At 50.6% G+C, this 19,999-nt stretch overlaps 2 protein-coding genes across 2 annotated transcripts in view; both read right to left on the minus strand.

The window, feature by feature from the left end:
• The window catches only part of LOC101950624 (alpha-tectorin-like), a 20,103-nt gene extending 18,732 nt beyond the window's left edge, over positions 1 to 1,371 (minus strand). Inside the window, exon 1 of the mRNA XM_065573636.1 lies at positions 574 to 1,371. Coding sequence (XP_065429708.1) covers positions 574 to 1,371 — 798 coding nt within the window. The remainder of the gene's footprint in view (positions 1 to 573) is intronic.
• LOC122174037 (IgGFc-binding protein-like) overlaps positions 1,372 to 19,999 on the minus strand; it is a 27,189-nt gene continuing 8,561 nt past the window's right edge. The window contains exons 2-9 of the mRNA XM_042853939.2: positions 17,056 to 17,654; positions 13,636 to 14,200; positions 10,331 to 10,530; positions 9,370 to 9,762; positions 7,785 to 8,071; positions 4,765 to 5,030; positions 2,719 to 3,317; positions 1,372 to 1,944 (exon numbers count right to left, since the gene is read on the minus strand). Of these exons, the coding sequence (XP_042709873.2) occupies positions 1,372 to 1,944; positions 2,719 to 3,317; positions 4,765 to 5,030; positions 7,785 to 8,071; positions 9,370 to 9,762; positions 10,331 to 10,530; positions 13,636 to 14,200; positions 17,056 to 17,654 (3,482 nt within the window). The remainder of the gene's footprint in view (positions 1,945 to 2,718; positions 3,318 to 4,764; positions 5,031 to 7,784; positions 8,072 to 9,369; positions 9,763 to 10,330; positions 10,531 to 13,635; positions 14,201 to 17,055; positions 17,655 to 19,999) is intronic.

Raw genomic sequence — 19,999 nt, forward strand, 5'->3', positions numbered from 1 at the left:
CCAGGTCAATTTCACTGTTCTCTCCCCAGCTGCTTTGACACTAGACATGCTCAAATCAGCTCTGAAATAACTGTTTGTAATAGGAAAATTCTTGGGGGGGGGTTCATTTTTCTTGTTTGAATAAATAGCTAAACTTTTTCAGATCAAATGTTACACCAGCAGTTTCCTCCGGCAGAGACAGGCATGGAATATCTCAGCCTGAGGCTATGTCTATACAACCACTTATGTCGGAAAAACTTGTCTCACTCAGGGGTGTGAAAAAACCTCCTCCCAGACTGACATAAGTTACACTGACATAAGCACTGGTGAGGACAGAGCTATGTCGGTGGGAGAGCTTCTCATGCCGACACAGCTACTGCCGCTGGTTGGGGCAGTTTAATTATTTCGATGGGAGAGAGCTTTCCTGTCAGCACAGAGCAGCTGCATCGGTACCGCTGTGTCGCGGTAAGCTCGCAGGTGTAGACATGGCATGAATTGTGACAGTTTCAGGAAGTTCTGAGTGATGGTGCTGGTTAAATCTCCACAGATGGTGATACAGTGCCTTCCCCGAGAGCGCTAGCCCCATGGAATTACCTTGACTGTCCCGTGCTGCCCTCTCTGCAGATGGATCTCAGTCCTGTTCACAAGGACAAACACCTCCGAGGTCACAGCCACAGGAACACGGGGCAGGTTTCCATTCTTCACTTCCACTCTGAAGAAGGGTAAGGACTGGGATGCCCCACACACTTCAGCAAAGACATATCTGCAGGTGCCCTGGAAATCGTATCGTTTCCCATCAAACGTAGTGTAATGGGGCAGCCCAGAAGCCCAGCAGATGCCGTTGGTTCGTTCGTGGCATCCATAAACCCCCTTTCGAGTGCCACAGAATTCCCCCGGGGCACAGGCAGAGCGGGAGCACTGGACAGCGTGGGAGGAGCCGTCACATCTGCACAATCTCTGGCAATTTTCTCCTTCCCAGAAGCTTTCCCCTGCCAGGTGGTATCTGCCATTGTGGGTGCAGCCGCACTGCTCCCGAGGCACACAGTCGGTGCCACTCAGCACAAAGCCAGGGTCACACTGGCACCCTTCTTCACACACAGTCCGGCAGCGGGAGGGCACAGCTGGGTGGGCACAAGAGGCCGGGCAGGAAGGTCCACAGAGCTCATAGTGGCTGTTGGGGGGGCAGGTTAACTCTGAAAGAAAGAAAGGAGTGTTTAGAAATACGGGAGAAACACTGCAGGGAATCTTCCTAGGCAGGAATAAAAATGGAGGAAAGATAAGACCAGAGAGTGGCCGGACCACTAAGGCCCAGCCCAGTGCTTGAGTGGGTACATAAAGGAGAAAGATATGGGGGGTAAAACTAACAAAGATTTTCCTAGTATTTGGAATCATCTACTTACCGCATGCAGCCCGCTGTCTCCATGGCTCAATGGCAATGCCACGACTTTGGCACCGCTGGGCATAACTGCGAAGCACTTGACACAGGGTCTTGCGGCTGCCCCGAGTCACACACACATCCCTCACGCAGCTCTCCAAGTGGATCTGAGCAGCAACCGCCTGGTTACACTCTTTAAAAGGCCCAGTAGTATCTGTGATGACCCCGCAGTAGCGCTGAGATCTGTACTGGGCTAGTTCCACTTTATTACATTGGGCTGGGAGCCCAACAGCCGTGCAGTGAAAAGGGGAGTCAGCATCCTTCCAGCTGTTGCCAAATTTGACGGCATCAGGAACCACAGAACCGTTTGGGGTCCGGAAATCATCGCTCTGGTTCCCATTGAAATCCCCACCGAGTCCACACAGTGACCCAAAGTAGATCTCAGAAACAGAAACCGACACAGAGTGGGACCAGTCGTAGGACACAGAGAGGCCAAAGTCAGTCTGGAGCACAGCAGACGAGCCGCTGAAATAGGCGTAGAGTTTGCCTGATGCAAGGACCATGGGCAGATTGACCAGGGATCCGTTCACCTAGGGGAAAGCGAGACATGGGCCATTCGCTGTCATGCCAAACCCCACTGTGCATTTCTGGCTCACAGCTATTTCCCAGCTGGGCTGCGGTCTGAGCCCTTGGATTGGGACATGGGGTTTGGCTGCACTGTTTGCCTGGCTCAGCTTGGCATTCAGACCTTCAGAATGTCTCTGACTGTAGGCTGGGGAATTACCTGAAAAAGCACAGAGCTGCCTGCAACTGACAGGGAAGCTCTGGTTCTCTCTAGGCAGCCGCCCCAGGTCCCCGAGGGGTCGATTTAGAGGCCCTGGTGATGGCAGTGCAAGGTTTCCTATTTTGCTAGGCATCCTTAGTCACTGCACACATTGTGACACATCACATCTGGGTCCGTGTCCCTGCACACCTGGGGATCAGTGAGAATTGATGCCTCACTGGGCCTTTACCTTTCAAGCTGTCCATGAACTGCCTGCCGGTCTCTCCCGTGGCAATGAGGCCCGACGTTCATGGCAGCGTGCGAGATGTGGCGGGGTGCAGCGTGGATGCAGAGTTCACCTGCGCGGCCCCTTATGGCTTTGATCAAAGTTGCTGCCCTACTAACGGCTTTGGGACACTGACCCCGCTTCACTTGGACAGCATCTCAAAGTCACAGTGGGAGGTAAGACACCTCAACATCCTGCTTTCCGCCCGAACACATCTAAGGGGACAGTGCGCGGGTCTTCTCCCCCCACAAGACAATCCAGGGCTTTTGCTTTCTCACCTGATCATTTCCGGGCTGAGCTGTGAAATGCTCTTACCTGCACCTGGCCGTACTGTCCCCCTGCTATAGCAATCCGCTCCCTGTAGACGTCGAGCTCCACCAGGCGCGTCCAGGACACTGCAATGGAGCTTTTCGGCTCGTTCGCCACTTTGAGGGTGAAGTCGGGGAGGCTCCCCGGGAGGCCACAGTACTTGCTCAGGGTGTACTTGCAGGCTCCTTGATAATCAAACATGACTCCGTCAAACGTGGTGTAGTGGGGGTGGCCAAACACCCATAAGGTGCCAAACTTCACAGGGTAACAGCCTCGGACGCCATCCACAACTTTACATATCTCCAGAGCCCCACAGGCATGATCCTGGCACTGCATGGGCTGGGCAGGCTGTCGGCAGCTGCACTTCCTGCTGCAGGTGTCTGTCAGGATCACCTCCTCTCCCAGCTGGTGATACTGACCATTCAACGTGCAGCCGCACCGGCTCACAGGCACACAGCGTCCAGCGTCCAGCACATACCCTTCCCTACAGAAGCATCCCGCCACGCAGGGCTCGGTGCAGAGCAGGGGTGCACTAAGGTTGGCACAAGAGGCAGGGCAGGCAGGGCCACAGAAGTCATAATAATTATTGGCTTGGCAGGTGGTGTCTAGGATAGAGGAAAAAGAGTCACCAGAGGACAATGCAGAAGACGCAGAAGTCCCATTTGCTAGGGTTAATCCCTAGTGCACAGGGTTTGGTAACTTCCACCCCTATATTGGCAACCGCCTTCTAGATGTAAAAACCGCTGTGACACAGGAACACGAGATGGGCGCTCAGGCGGCTGCAGGGTTTGCATCTCCACCTTCCGACTACGAAGACGGAGTAATTGGCGTAGGAGACACAGAATGCTGATGCTTTAAGGGGGAGGCAGCCACCACCTTGCCCCTGTCCTCTCCGGGTGAAACTGGCCCCTGTGCGGGGGTCACCCAAGCACTTAAATCAGTCGTGCCCAAACTGCAGGGTGCGCCCTGCTAGGGGCGTGCGGAGCAACATCGGGGGGGCACTGGCCAGCCCCCACGGAGGAGCGGGGAGAGAGTGCCACCAGCACACTCTGCCACCAGCTCGGCTGGGGCCTCGACCCGAGCTGCCAACCACAGCTGCAGCCATGGCTCTGTTCTTGGCTGTGGCTCGGTCACCAGCTCCTGGCCCCTGCCCCTCCGGCCGCAGCCTCTGGCCTGGCCGCAACTCTGCTCACGAGCTGTGAGAGTGCAGACACATTCCGGTACTGGTAACGGGGGCCGCAAGAGGAAAAGTTTGGGTACCACTGACTTAAATCCTATTTTGAAGGTGTCAGTGGGACACAAGTCGGGTCTAGGCCTTGGGCTGGGGGTGAATGTCTCCAGAGAGTGCAGGGAAGGAGCGAGCCAACTCCGCTGCCTGTGCCCTGTGCCCAGTAGAGGACCCTTCTACTGGGCTGGAGCCTCTCCCTTCTATACCACTGAGATTCATAGATTCATAGACTCTAGGACTGGGAGGGACCTCGAGAGGTCATCGAGTCCAGTCCCCTGCCCTCATGGCAGGACCAAATACTGGGCCCGTGCACACCACGTCTCCTGTTCACTTGCAGCAAGTCCCCCACTGCCCTGCTGTGTTATGCAGGCCTCTGCCTTACCCAGGCATAACAGCTACCTCTACAACCCCAGATTAATGGCTGCTACCCCAGGCCACTGGCTCACAGGGCCATTCTTTAGCTCACCCCATATAAAAACTCTGATTCGGGACTGGGAAGGTCTTTTCCCCACGCTCTTATCTGCAGAACTGTGGGATTAGTACATTTGCGTTGCACACGGGCTGCGTGGAGCTTCTCTTTGTGCTGCTCCATGCTGTGCGGTTTGGGTTCCTGCAGCCCCATAATGTTGGGGTGTGAAGACAGACTCCATCCTGGCATTCAAATTAGCAGCCCCGTAACCTCAGGCAGAGGCACGGGGGACCAATTATACTTCACCCTGCATTGCATGGATAGAATAAGTAGCTTATTCTAGATCTTGTCTGTTCCAGGCTGTTCGGAAGAGTGTAACTAATGCTGAATACAAGCAAAGCCCCTTATTGCTTACCACATCCAGTCACTTCTCCCCAGTGACCGGTCTTCACGCCGTGAATAGCACACATCTCTTCATAGGAGTCGACGGCTGCGCACAGCATGCAATTGCCCCATCCATACTGGCAGAGGTCGTAGACACAGGCCTCGTAGTAAGGGGCTGGGCTCTCGTGCCAGTGACACTCAGCAAACGGGCCGGTGCGGTTCGTTAGGATCCCACACGCTTGCTCAACCTCGTACAATTCTGGACAGGGCTCAGTGAAGCCAGTGTCATTCTTACACCTGGAAGTGTCACATCAATAATAGTTACACGGCAGTTTATCAAGAGGCATTTTGCAAAAGAGTCAGGACATGCACAGAGGCAAATTTCTGACCATTGTCTTTGTCTTACTGCATCAGTTCCTCTCTCTGTGGCTCCCACCTGTGATGTGGGGGAGCAGATTCGGTTTGGGGGGGAAGGAAAAGGAGAACTGTGCCACAAGCTAAATATGAGTCAACAGTGTGATGTTGTTGCAAAAAAAGCAATCATTCTGGGATGCATTAACAGGTGTGTTGTGAGCAAGACATGAGAAGTCATTCTTCTGCTCTACTCTGTGCTGGTTAGGCCTCAATTGGAGTATTGTGTCCAGTTCTGGGCACCGCATTTCAAGAAAGATGTGGAGAAATTGGAGAGGGTCCAGAGAAGAGCAACAAGAATGATTAAACGTCTAGAGAACATGACCTATGAAGGAAGGCTGAAAGAACTGGGTTTATTTAGTTTGGAAAAGAGAAGACTGAGAGGGGACATGATAGCAGTTTTCAGGTATCTAAAAGGGTGTCATAAGGAGGAGGGAGAAAACTTGTTCACCTTAACCTCTAAGGATAGAACAAGAAGCAATGGGCTTAAATTGCAGCAAGGGAGATTTAGGTTGGACATTAGGAAAAAGTTCCTAACTGTCAGGGTGGTTAAACACTGGAATAAATTGCATAGGGAGGTTGTAGAATCTCCATCTCTGGAGATATTTAAGAGTAGGTTAGATAAATGTCTATCAGGGATGGTCTAGACAGTATTTGGTCCTGCCATGAGGGCAGGGGACTGGACTCGATGACCTCTCGAGGTCCCTTCCAGTCCTAGAATCTATGAATCTATGGGAGTTTCCCTAATACAAACTGTTCCTGATCCACGGACCTGCTCTTTTCAACCAGCTGACAGGGCTCATTTCTGAATTGCACTCTTAAAGGGAAACTGGGGTTCCTGCCACAAAGTGCAATTCCCCTGCAGGGGGAATTGGTGGGAGCCTGTGATCTCTTGCATCAGAGGGCAACAAAAATGCTTAGGGGGCTGGAGCACATTATTTATGAGGAGAGTCTGAGGAAATTGGGCTTATTTAGTCTGCAGAAGAGAAGAATGAGGGGGGATTTGATAGTAGCTTTCAACTACCTGAAGGGGGTTCCAAAGAGGATGGAGCTCAGCTGTTCTCAGTGGTGGCAGATGACAGAACAAGGAGCAATGGTCTCAAGTTGCAGTGGGGGAGGTTTAGGTTGGATATTAGGAAAAACTATTTCACTAGGAGGGTGGTGAAGCACTGGAATGGGTTACCTAGGGAGGTGGTGGAATCTCCATCCCTAGATGTTTTTAAGGTCAGGCTTGACAAAGCCCTGGCTGGGATGATTTAGTTGGTGTTGGTCCTGCTTTGAGCAGGGGGTTGGATTAGATGACCTCCTGAGGTCTCTTCCAACCCTGAGATTCTATGATTCTATAATAAATCCATCCATGGCTAATTTGTCCACATCCTTTCTGTAGTGGAGGGCCCAAAACTGGATGTAATACTCCAGATGTGGCCTTGCCTGTGCCAAACAGAGGGGAATAATCACTTCCCAGGATCTGCTGGCAATGTTCCTACTAATGCAGCCCAATATGCCGTTGGCCTTCTTGGCAACGAGGGCACACTGCTGACTCACAGCCAGCTTCTCATCCACTGTAATCCCCAGGTCCTTTTCTGCAGAACTGCTGCTTAGCCAGTCGGTCCCCAGCCTGTAGCAGTGCCTGGGATTCTTCCTTCCTAAGTGGAGGACTCTGCACTTGTCCTTGTTGAACCTCATCAGATTTATTTTGGTCCAATCCTCCAATTTGTTTAGGTTAATCTGGACCCTATCCCTACCCTCCAGCGTATCTACCTCTTCCCCATTTTAGTGTCATCCACAAACTTGCTGAGGGTGCAATCCATCCCAACATCCAGATCATTAATGAAGATGTTGAACAAAACCGGCCCCAGGACCGACCCTTGGGACACTCTGCTTGTTACCGGCTGCCAACTAGACATTGAGCCGTTGATCACTACCTGTTGAGCCCGACGATCTAGCCAGCTTTCTATTCACCTTATTGTCCATTCATCCAATTCATACTTCTTTAATTTGCCGACTTATCCTCCAGGAACTTATCTAATTAATTTTTCAATCCAGTTATACTTCTGGCCTTCACAACAAACCCTGCGTGTTGTGTGAAAAAGTACCTCCTTTTTTTTTTTTTTTTTTTAAACCTGACACATTAATTTCATCAGGTGAGCCCTAGTTCTTGTGTTATGTGAAGGGATAAATAACAGGTCCCTATTCATTTTCTCCATACCATTCATGATTTTCATATTCCCCTTTAGCCGTCTCTTTTCTAAGTGGAACAATCCCTGGTTTTAAGCTCCCCTCATATGGAAACAGCCCTAATCTTTTTCATTGCCCTTCTCTGGACCTTTTCCAGGGTAACATTTAACCATCTCAGCTTCAATAGGGACCCTTTAAACCTTTGTCAGGTAAAGATATTTTCTCCCTGAGTAAAGAACAATGAGTAGAGTATAAACAAACAGAGATCAATAATTTATTGACAAAGGCATGTGTTCTATGGTTACCAGATGGGAATGGAAGGGGAGATGCTGCCATGACAATATACTGAACAGAGAAAGAGGCGATAATCTAGAGCAACAAAGTGTAGGGAGAAGAACAGATGTGGCCATGGAAACAGGCAGTCACCACCAAAGAGGGAAGATCAACAGATAACAAACACACCTTGGTGGGCTGATGTCAGAGGTCCAGGCATTCCCAAACTCTGCGTCGTTCGAAGCTCTCTCCCCATTGGGCAGGATTATATCATCCCTGCGATCCCCATTGAAGTTCCCACACATCCCGCACAGCTGCTCCCGATACTCCGGGCCCACACGGACAAACAAGGCATGGCGGCCATTAAACTGGATCTCCACGTTGGCGCCTGCTTTCAGAGTCACCATGTTCTTCACCCTGGTGATGTTGGCCACGGGTCCCAGCTGGGCCGGTAAAGGGGTCTTTGTCCCATCAACCTGAAACAGGACGGGAGATGGGCTGAGACTGGGGTGTGTCCTCCTGACTAGGTAACAGAACTATTCCCAAGGAATTACAGAGGGGATTTTCCATGCAGCACGATAAAGAATATTTCCAGCCATAAAACCACATGGAAGTTGCTGTACAGTGGCCGCCATGGTATCTGAGGCGCTAGATCTATAAAATATCGATCTCAAAACGACACAGGAAGAGGCAAGCAGCAGACAAAGTCCGTGTGCTGTAACTTGTTACAAGGACTGGAAAGGGGCTATGCCAGTACGGGGCCTGACCAAGCAGTGGCTGGTGACTCTCAGAGGCACAACTGATCTACTGCCGGGAGCAAAGGGGGAAGCAATCCGCTGTCAGTCTATACCCGTCATCTCTCTGTACAGTTTAGCTCTTCTGGCCAGTGCGCTGGGAGCGATTTCAAGGCTACACCCATTCCTCACCCCTGCCTGCCTGTACGTGCTGGGATGGGGTAGCATCTCCAGAGCCTGCTCTCCCCAGCCATGCTGTGACCTCCCCACCTCCGATGCAGACAGTCTGCACCGGGAAGCACAGGGCTGCCTCATGCCTTTGTAAATCACCAAGGTTAAATGACCTCTCCCCAGGGAGGAGGCGCTGAGTCCAGGCACAAAGCTGACAAAAAGCAGAAGCTGAAGGCCAATAACTCCAGAGGGGGCAGGTGGTTATCCAAGGTGAGTCCCAGCGCACAGCTAGAGGGAGAGGCGCTCTCAGGACAATCCCAACCGAAGCCCTGCTTCCCCTTGGATGTCTCCCATTATTTGCCTTGTGGTAGGGTAAGAATTGAATGGGCTGGCTGCTAGGAGGCCAGGGTTCAAGTCCTGGGTCTGCCACAGATAGTGTGTGACCTTGGGCAAGTCCCTTAAGACCAGATTTTCAAAAGGTATGTCAGCCCCTAAAGAAGCAGATAGACACTAATGGGGTTTTCAAAAGTGCCTTGGTGCTCTGAAAAACCCACTGGACAGCTATTAGCAGCTTTAACCACCTCAATACCTTAGTCTCTCTAGTGCTGATACTCAAAGGTACATAGGTACCTAACTCCTACAGAAATCATAGAAGATCTTGAAATCTGCACCTCAGTTTCCCCATCTGTGAAATGGGGATAATAGCACTTCCATGCCTCAAAGGAGGGTTGTGAGGTTAAATGATTTCAAGAACAGGAGGTGCTTGGATCCTATGGCGATGGGAGCCAGATAAACACCTATGAGAGATGGATAGTTGTGGCTGTTTCTCCTTTGTCCTTTCTGCTAATGGGTTAAAGAGCTCAACTCACCAGAACGTCTTTGCCTCGCTCCAGAACGACATGGGAATTAAAATGGCCAGTTCTGAGCCAAAGTTCCACTCGGTAAATGAAGGAGACCCGGGGATTCCGGAAATTCCTGTTTGCGGCCACCACCCGGAAGGAGAAGTCGAGGGAGGAGTTGCAGGTGTGTGAGATCTCGTAGGCGCACGTGCCCTGGAAATGGGCCACAGCCCCATCGAAGGTGAAGTAGTGAGGGTCCCCTGTCACCGTGCAGGTGGTCAGTTGGCTCTGGCAGCCCAACTTCCCGTCCTTCACAGCACACTGCTGGCCGGGGTTACAGCTGGCGGGGACACACCAGAAAGTACCAGAGGAGTCACAGCTGCACCTTTGGGTGCAATCAGCGAGCCAGAGAAAATCTCCAACCTGGGACGGAGGGGGAGAGAGAGAGAGAGAGAGAGAGAGGGAATGGTCATCATCAGCAAAATGTCACAAAAACAAACCACTCGAGCAAATGGGATAGAGACACACAGAAGGAAATGCGAGATTTATCAGGGCTCATTAGCTCTGGGACATGCCCTGAGTCCAGAAAACATGATTAGGCAGGAGAGCACTTATGCAAACGGAATTGTCTGCTTATTTCTTTGTGTTCCCTGGTCTGTCACTACTTGTTGACTCTTGCGTTATATATAAGGTGTAAGCTGTTTTGGCCAGGGACCATCTCTTTGTTCTGTGCCTATTTTAAAGGTGCCCTATTGTGTGACTAGGCTCCGGGTGCTAGCAGAATACAAAGAATAACAACAATAATAAAAAGAAAGCGAGAGGGAGGGAAAGAAAGCAGAAGCTTGACTCCTCAGGTGGAAACACACACTGCAGGGCACGAGAGTTAGATACGAAGGAGACTCTTTGCTTCTTGAGTGGGAAAAATGAGTCTATACTTGCCCATCCAGCCATGTTTCCTCAGCATTGTCCAGAGAGTGAAGTTGCAACTCACCCCGTGGTAGCGTCCGTCGTGCTCACAGCCGCAGTGCTCTGGCAGGACGCACTGATCCCCGCTCCACAGGTACCCGTCATTACAGAAACACCCTTCAGAGCACAGGGAGCTGCACAGATGCGGAGGCCAGGAGCTGGCACACAGGTCCTGGCAGGGACGCTCACACAGCTTGTAGTGGCTATTCACTGGGCACCCAGGGTCTGTGAAAGAGGAGGGAGTTCTAGTATCAATAAAATGGAAACACACAGGGGGATTGAAATTGCCCTTGACCCCTGAGCAGCAGGCCCATGGCACCCATCTTGAAAGCTTATGCTCAAATAAATGTGTTAGTCTCTAAGGTGCCACAAGGACTCCTGTTCTTTTTGCGGATACAGACTGACACGGCTGCTACTCTGAAACCCATCTTGGATGTTTAACTCAGCCTCGGTTTAAAATGCTTAGCTCTTAGTTAGAAGGTTGGAGGATTGGACAGGGCATTCTGCAGAGATCAGCAGGCCCGAGACACCAGAGGGAAAAGACTGAGACCCTCTCGTACCCGTGTCCTACAGGCCCAGTTAATCGGCCACATTAGATACACTTGCATGATCCGGTAACGGGGTTGACAAACCCCCTATAGAGCATGGGCACAACGGAGAGGAGAATCTTCCCTGCTTACAGGGAAGCAGGCTGATCACACCCTCTGCAGCTGCCAGTACTGCCAGTCATGGACACGGGCACCCAGAGCTGGGACCAAGCGAGAAAACAAGCCCAGCTCTAAAGCAGGGGAACAGAGAGAGAAGAGGAGGCAGAACGGCCTGGGATAGCAGAGGGCAATGGCCCCAAGCCAGGCTGCCTCTGAGAAACCAGCAGGGAGACAAAAGGAGACTCCAAGCCCTGGGCTGATAAGTTACATTGAGTGTGAGGGTTTATCATAGAATCTCAGGGTTGGAAGGGACCTCAGGAGGTCATCTAGTCCAACTCCCTGCTCAAAGCAGGACCAATCCCCAACTAAAGCATCCCAGCCAGGGCTTTGTCAAGCCTGACCTTAAAAACCTCTAAGGAAGGAGATTCCACCACCTCCCTAGGGAACCCATTCCAGTGCTTCACCACCCTCCTAGTGAAAAAGTTTTTCCTAATATCCAACCTAAACCTCCCCCACTGCAACTTGAGACCATTGCTCCTTGTTCTGTCATCTGGTACCACTGAGAACAGTCTAGATCCATCCTCTTTGGAACCCCCTTTCAGGTAGTTAAAAGCAGCTATCAAATCCCCCCTCATTCTTCTCTTCTGCAGACTAAACAATCCCAGTTCCCTCAGCCTCTCCTCATAAGTCATGTGCTCCAGCCCCCTAATCATTTTTCTTGCCCTCCGCTGGACTCTTTCCAATTTTTCCACATCCTTCTTGTAGTGTGGGGCCCCAAACTGGACACAGTACTCCAGATGAGGCCTCACCAATGTCGAATAGAGGGGAATGATCACGTCCCTCGATCTGCTGGCAATGCCCCTACTTATATAGCCCAAAATGCCGTTAGCCTTCTTGGCAACAAGGGCACACTGTTGACTCATATCCAGCTTCTCGTCCACTGTAACCTCTAGGTCCTTTTCTGCAGAACTGCTACCTAGCCATTCGGTCCCTAGTCTGTAACAGTGCATGGGATTCTTCCGTCCTAAGTGCAGGACTCTGCACTTGTCCTTGTTGAACCTCATCAGGTTTCTTTTAGCCCAATCCTCTAATTTGTCTAGGTCCCTCTGTATCCTATCCCTACCCTCCAGCGTATCTACCACTCCTCCCAGTTTAGTGTCAAGAAGCACCAATGCACCTGGCTGGCTTTGAACCAAATACCTTCCGCATGCTAGATAAACATAACAACACTATACCACAGAAACCACCTACAGTGGTCTAATTGCAGATGAATTGAAGCGGACCACTTAGGAGAAAGCTGGGATCCCTAGAGAGACTGCACCAACAGCAGGCGGCAGATCCCTACTCTATCCACTAGAGCAGGGGTAGGCAACCTTTCAGAAGTGGGGTGCCGAGTCTTATTTAGTCACTCTGATTTGAGGTTTCGTGTGCCAGTCGTACATTTTAACGTTTTTGGAAGGTCTCTTTCTATAAGTCTATAATATATAACTAAACTATTGTTGTATGTAAAGTAAATCAAGGTTTTTTAAATGTTTAAGAAGCTTCCTTTAAAATTAAATTAAAATGCAGAGCCCCCCGGACCGATGGCCAGGACCCGGACAGTGTGAGTGCCACTGAAAATCAGTGCGCGTGCCGCCTTCGGCACGTATGCCATAAGTTGCCTACTCCTGTACTAGAGGAAGCATAACAAACACCCAATCTCTTGCCAATTGAAGCACTGGGAAAGATCCCAACTATGGCGATCAAGTTGACAAACAAGCTTTTAAAGCAGTGAGCGACAGGAGGGTCACGAGCCCCAACAACACGATGGAAGTCTGAGCTCCGTCTGTCTCCATTTGTTCCACAGACTGGGCTTTTCAGGCTGTCTCTCTGAGGAGCGTTACTTATCCAGAGAACTGGAAGAAAAATGGGGTTTCATTCTGTGGAAAAATCCAATTCTTTTTGGCAGGAATTCAAAAATATTTCAGTGCCTCATGGGAATTGTACTTCGGGTACCTCCTGCTCCCATTCTCCTCTATTGGTCGGGCTCACTGGTCAGACTACATCACCCATGATGCAATCTCTTCCCTTTCTGGGGGCAGGGGAGGAATAGTGCATTATGGATTGCCTGGAAATGGTACATGAGGAGAGAGGGGGCCCAGGAGAGAGGGGGTCCAGCAGCGTTTCTAAATGGACATATTCTGTTTAATTAAAATGAAAAATTCTTCTGTGCAAACCAAACACTTTTCATGAAAAATTTCATTTGGTGACAACCCCATTTTCCATCTCTAACCAGTTTTGATGGAACATTTTCCATCAGCCCCGATTCTTAGCTTATGTGAACAATTGGTTTATAAATTAAGATTCCGGTTCTCCTGACCTGATGCCAGAGGATCAGCACGCCCACTGTGAATAATGAGGAGAACCGGGCACTGATGGGTCTGCAGCCCTTCTACAGTGCTCAGGATGTCCTTGTGCTGGGTAGATCTGGAAAACCTACCACAGAAGACAGAGAGGATGGTTTCTCGAGGGGTCTGGGATCCCTTTGGCAGATGATTTTGAGGGCCTAGGTTTCAGCCAAAGATGAGCAGCTTTTGCCAGTGTTGGTGGACTATCATTTTACCTCAGAGTATCACGTAAGGAAAGCCAGACCAGCACCGCGGTGCACACAGTCCAATAGCACAGTTACACAGTGCTGCCTTACCACAGAAAGACTCATTCCTCCAAGGTGAGATGGAGACATTCGCTCGCTGGCAGGCGGCTGCATATGTCTGAATGGACTCGCAGAGGGCACTGCTCTCCCCTCCTGACACACACAGGTCAAAGATGCAATCAGACAGATAGTGGCCTGGGTCAATCTGGGAGTGGCAAGCGGAGAACGGCCCATCAGGGTCCTGGATCACCCAGCACCGGGACTTGGACTGCACCAGACTTTCCTCCTCTTCACACAAAGGGCAGGAATCAGGGCAGCCATTGTCACAGCCAGGGACATCCTCCGACTTCCCAGCCAAAGCCAAGTGGAAGGCGTCCTTCCCCTGGGAGACGTTCTGCATCACAAAATCATCCTCAGCCGCTCCATTGAGGTTCACACACAGCCCACAGGTGTGGCCTCGGTACTCAGGGGGGAGGTTGACAAAGAGGCTGTGGGCCAGGTCGTAGCTCACGCTCAGCCCAGAGTCGGCTTGCACAATGGTATGAAACCCATCCCGATAAACGACGATTCCTCTTCTCTGGAGACGCACCGGGAGAGTCAGAGTCACCCCATCAATCTGAGTGAGGGAAAATAGCACCAAAGAGATCAATGCAGGAATTTATGCAGTCATAGATAGGGACCATTCTGGTCATTTACTCTGAGGCCCTTGCATGACCCCGGCCAGAAAACTTCACTCAGGAATTCCTGCACTGGAGGGAATAATTCTTCTCTACTACATGAATGAGACCAGCGAGCCCAATACCCAATGTGATTAATGTGGGAATTTTTGGTAATATGTTTATGATCCATATCTGTATCTCAAGTATCAGAGGGGTAGCCGTGTTAGTCTGAATCTGTAAAAAGCAACAGGGGGTCCTGTGGCACCTTTGAGACTAACAGAAGTACTGGGAGCATAAGCTTTCGTGGGTAAGAACCTCACTTCTTCAGATGCAAGTAATGGAAATCTCCAGAGGCAGGTATATATCAGTGTGGAGTTAACGAGGTTAGTTCAATCAGGGAGGGTGAGGTGCTCTGCTAGCAGTTGAGGTGTGAACACCAAGGGAGGAGAAACTGTTTCTGTAGTTGGATAGCCATTCACAATGTCCATTCCACACTGATATATACCTGCCTCTGGAGATTTCCATTACTTGCATCTGAAGAAGTGAGGTTCTTACCCACGAAAGCTTATGCTCCCAGTACTTCTGTTAGTCTCAAAGGTGCCACAGGACCCTCGGTTGCTTTATATCTGTATCTCAGTTTACACACTGCCTGTATTCGTGTATAGGAGTTAAATTGCTTTCCATGGAAGAGGGGGCGGGATGGGCTATTTGGGTCAGGCTGCCTGAGTTGGATCCAGATGTGCTATCAAGAACTGAATGGGGTCAGCAGGTATGAATAGAGGGCCCTGCATTGACAATGGAAGAGCCAAGGACCAGGACATTAACACCTAACAACTGAGGGCCCAGAGCAAGTTAATTCCCCAACTCTCAGCAGGGGAGAGGACTAAAAGTCCCAGCAGGAGAACAGCACACCCAAAGGAGGCTCCCAATGGGACAAGGAAACAGAGATGGAGACAGACTGGAGGAGTCTCTGGGAAGCAGGACAGATGGACTCTGACTGAAGGTTTGCTTCTCCATGCTGACCTAATGCCTCTCTGATGCTATAGTCCTGATGACTAGTAAATGTTGCCTGGCTTTGAAAAGGCTTCCCTGCAGCAATGCAGATATTTTTCTGGTTGCATTGCTCTCTGAGGAGGAGTCTGGTCTCAGGAAGCCACGCAGCTGTTTCTTGTGAAAAAGCTAAACCCACAGCCCTGGGAAAGCTAAGGGTGCTTTCCAAAGAAGCTATACAGGCCGGGGCGATCACACAGACCCTGAGAATCCATGACACCTTGTGGTTGAACTACAGCACGTCTTGTAAAAAGACGTCAATCTCAATTTGAATATTCCACGTGAGGATGAGTGAACCACTTCTCTGGGAAAACGACTTGGTTCATTACTCGCTGTGAAAACGTTTCCTCTTGTCTGCAATTTGAATTATTCTAACTCCCAACTTTCAGCCACTGTTATTCCTTTCTCTGCTAGCTGAAGAGCCTCTAAAATCAGTTCTCTTCTACCTACTTACAGGCCTGATCAAGACTGTGCTTAACTGGTGTGAGCACTGGCCTGCTAAACCCAGAGTTGTGAGTTCAATCCTTGTGGGGGCCATTTAGGGATCTGGGGCAAAAAAATCTGTCTGGGGATTGGCCCTGCTTTGAGCAGGGGGTTAGACTAGGTGACCTCCTGAGGTCCCTTCCAACCCTGATATTCTATGATTCTTTCCTTTGATAAGCTGAATAGGTTGAGATTACCTTGCATCCAGCACCAACATGCACACAAACAATAACTAGTGTGCACATGAGATCTGAGCTAAACCTAAACCTGTCCTGGGTATTATGGCTTAGTCACAAAGTGCTGAACAGACTGCTGTAGGGGAAATAATGGCACTGTTCCCTCTAATTTTTTACGTGCATGTGCGGAATTAATTTTATGTGCACCAATATGGAGGTGATGTGGGGCCGAGGGGTTTGGAGTGTGGGAGGGGGCTCAGGTGGGGCAGAGGGTTGGGGTGCAGGGCGGTAAGGGCTCTCGCTGGGGGTGCAAGCTCTGGAGTGGGGCCAGGGATAAGGGGTTTGGGATGCAGGAGGGGGCTCAGGGATGGGGCAGAGGGTTGGGATGCAGGGCAGTAGAGGGCTCTGGCTGGGGGTGCGGGCTCTGGGGTGGGGCCAGGGCTGAGGAGTTTGGGGTGCAGACTGTCCTGGGGCTGTGGTGAGGAGAGAGGACTCCTCCAAGCCCTCCCTCGCTGCAGCAGCTTGAGGCCAGGACAGGGGAGGGGCTCCTATCCCCTGCCGGGCAGCTCCGGCTGGGCTGGAGCAAGGGAGGGACGCCTCTCTCCAGCCACGGAAGGTCTGGCTGGGCCGGGCTGGGTGAAGGGTGGCTTTCCCTGGTTATGGCAGCTCCAGTTGGGCTGAGCTGGGGTAGGGGAACCTCTCCCCGCTTGCGCAGTCCTTGACAGCCTTCGCAGCTTAGAGCAGTGGTTCCCAAACTGGGGTTCGCCAGAAAAATTTCCTTAATGGCGGCCAGAGGACCCCGGGCACAGGAGGCAGCAGGTGTGACCCAGTTGCAGAGCAGACAGCCTGAGCCCTGTGGAGCACTGAGTGGGCAGCCGAGCCCCAATCAGCACGGGGCCAGCAGCCCAAGCCCCGCAAGGCCAGCAGCCCGACCCCCAGCAGTCAGCAGGGGCCAGCAGCCCGAGCCCTGCGGAGTGTGGAGCCGGCAGCCCAGTATTCAGGAAAGTGGGCAAAAACCAATCACTACTGGGAAATGACTTTCCCCCGTATTTCATTTCTTTGATTAAGTGCTTTCCCCGAGAGCGCTAGCCCCATGGAATTACCTTGACTGTCCCGTGCTGCCCTCTCTGCAGATGGATCTCAGTCCTGTTCACAAGGACAAACACCTCCGAGGTCACAGCCACAGGAACACGGGGCAGGTTTCCGTTCTTCACTTCCACTCTGAAGAAGGGTAAGGACTGGGATGCCCCACACAGTTCAGCAAAGACATATCTGCAGGTGCCCTGGGAATTGTATCGCTTCCCATCAAACGTAGTGTAATGGGGCAGCCCAGAAGCCCAGCAGATGCCGTTGGTTCGTTCGTGGCACCCAAAAACCCCCTTTCGAGTGCCACAGAATTCCCCCGGGGCACAGGCAGAGCGGGAGCACTGGACAGCGTGGGAGGAGCCGTCACATCTGCACAATCTCTGGCAATTTTCTCCTTCCCAGAAGCTTTCCCCTGCCAGGTGGTATCTGCCATTGTGGGTGCAGCCGCACTGCTCCCGAGGCACACAGTCGGTGCCACTCAGCACAAAGCCAGGGTCACACTGGCACCCTTCTTCACACGCAGTCCGGCAGCGGGAGGGCACAGCTGGGTGGGCACAAGAGGCCGGGCAGGAAGGTCCACAGAGCTCATAGTGGCTGTTGGCGGGGCAGGTTAACTCTGAAAGGGACATGAAGAACAGTGTTAAATACAGAAGGAACGCTCCAGGGAATCCTCCCAGACAGAAAATCCAGGACAAAGAATGAAAATGGAGATCACAGGAAAAACTTAATATACAGAGAGCAGGACAAATCCTTCATTTCCTAAGAAATAATTTTCATGCTAAAAATCTAGGGTTTCTCCTTACAAGCAACACTCTTCTCTTAGGACTGAGTTCCAGGCACAGCTAACAGCCTAGCCAATAAATATCAGTATGTCACTACAACATCAGCAGTGGCTTCTACTCTGGGCCGGAAAGATACCCATCCAAGTCCCTCCCCTCCCCTGGATTCATACATAACGATGACCCTGCAGACAGTCCTAGGGAGGGATGTGCACCCATTAAGGTGACAGACTGGCCTTAGTACCTGTCTGGTGATTATTCAGAGAGCACTAGAAGGTCCTAAGAGTGAGAGAGAAACAAACATCCTAGCTGTGATTAGGTTGCTCAGTGAAATCTGGATCTGGTTCGTTATCTATTTTTAGTGCTCTCTATTTGCATGTGGAATCCTGTTGGGCTGGTATTTGTGTGACACTTTGTGAGACCAGGAATGGAAGGTCGAAGAGAAAGATAGACCCCGAGATCCTGCTTCAGAGAGCTGGTAACTGTAGTTTATGTATTTTCAAAGTATATTTTAACGTGTACACACCGTACAGTTAATGTAATTCTTCTCCCTCTGTCCTTTTAACTAGCTGGTCACAATCACCCTTATGCTTATTTGAAACGTTTAGCTTCTTCTCAAAGCTAAAGACAATGAGAATCTATTGCCCATCACAACTGGTGGGACATTTTGTCTGGGGATATTAACTAAGCTAAAGTTAAAATACACAGTTCCCAGGAAAGGAAAGCCTGATAAGAAAGGAGATGCCTGATAAGGAATCTTCCAACTGTTGTTAACATCTCATACCAAAGTCTCCCATAGTTTACATAGGGGAGGTCTACACTTAAAAAGCCGCTGTCTGTAGCGCTTTAATGAAGAGAATCCTATGCTGATGGTAGAGATCTCTCCCGCTGGCATAGCGAATCCACCTCCCCGAGAGGCGGTAGCTACATCAACAGACATAGCACTGTCTACACCTGGGGTTAGGTTGGTATAACTGCGCCGCTCAGGGGGGTGGATTTGCCCTGAGTGGTGTCATTATACTGATGTGAATCTATAGTGTAGATCAGACCATACTGTCAACCTCCACCTCTCTTAGCTCTGGTCTACAGTACAAATTTATTCGGGTATAACTACGTCGCTCGGGGGTGTGGAAAATCCATACCCGAGAGACACCGTTATAGTGACTGAACTCCTGCTGTAGACAGGGCTAAGCCAATGGGAGACGCTCTCCAGCTGGTGTAGGTAGCATCTTCATTAGGCGCTACAATGCTGCTGCAGCACTGTAAGTGTAGACAAGCCCTTAGTCTAAGGCTATGTCTACACTACGCAGCTTTTCGTGACACAACTGTACCGCTACAGCCGTGCCACTAAAAGGTGCGCAGTGTAGCTGCTCTTTGTTGGTGGGAGAAAGCTCTCCCGCTGACAAAAAATTCCACCCCCAGCGAGAGGCTGTAGCTTTGTCAGCAGGAGAGCTCTCCCGCCAATAAAGCGCTGTTCACGCCGGTGCTTTTCGTCAGTAAACATTTTGTCGTTTGCATGTGGTGTTTTTTTTGCCGCACCCCTGAATGGACGAAAATCCAGTGTAGACAAAGCCCCAAGAGAACCCCTGCCAGGCCAGAGATAAGAATAACTTTCCTTTTTCCTGTGCAGAGGACCCTGTTGGCTCAAATATGTTAACATCCGAAGAAGTGGGCTGTAGTCCACGAAAGCTTATGCTCTAATAAATTTGTTAGTCTCTAAGGTGCCACAAGTACTGCTGGTCTATTTAAGAACCAGAGATAAGTGTAGAAAATGTAAGTTAGAAATAGCTTGCTGTGAGACTCAGGAAACTGAAGGTCAAATGGAGCAAACTGTTACCCCAAGAAATCCAAACCATCTGGCCTCCACCCCAAATCGTACATTTGTCTGCCTTGGGAATCAGATTTGCAACTCTTCTCATGAATAATCGGCCTTGTTCTTCCAGTGTAATGTCTCCTATCCTATGATAAGCCTGGAAGATGGGATGTGAAAAGTATTAGATATAGTGCAAGAATGTATGGAGCATGTCCGCTAGATTTAGAAGACAAGGAATTTTGTTTGCTTTCTATATAAATTATTGTTGCCCCGTAGAAGCGATAGGAATTGTATGGCACTAGAAGGAAAACAAGAATGTTGAATGATACAAGCACCAAGCCAGGGTATAACGCTGGAATATTAAGAGAA

The sequence above is a fragment of the Chrysemys picta genome, chromosome 20 (genome assembly GCF_011386835.1).
Source record: "Chrysemys picta bellii isolate R12L10 chromosome 20, ASM1138683v2, whole genome shotgun sequence".
Taxonomy (NCBI): domain Eukaryota; kingdom Metazoa; phylum Chordata; order Testudines; family Emydidae; genus Chrysemys; species Chrysemys picta.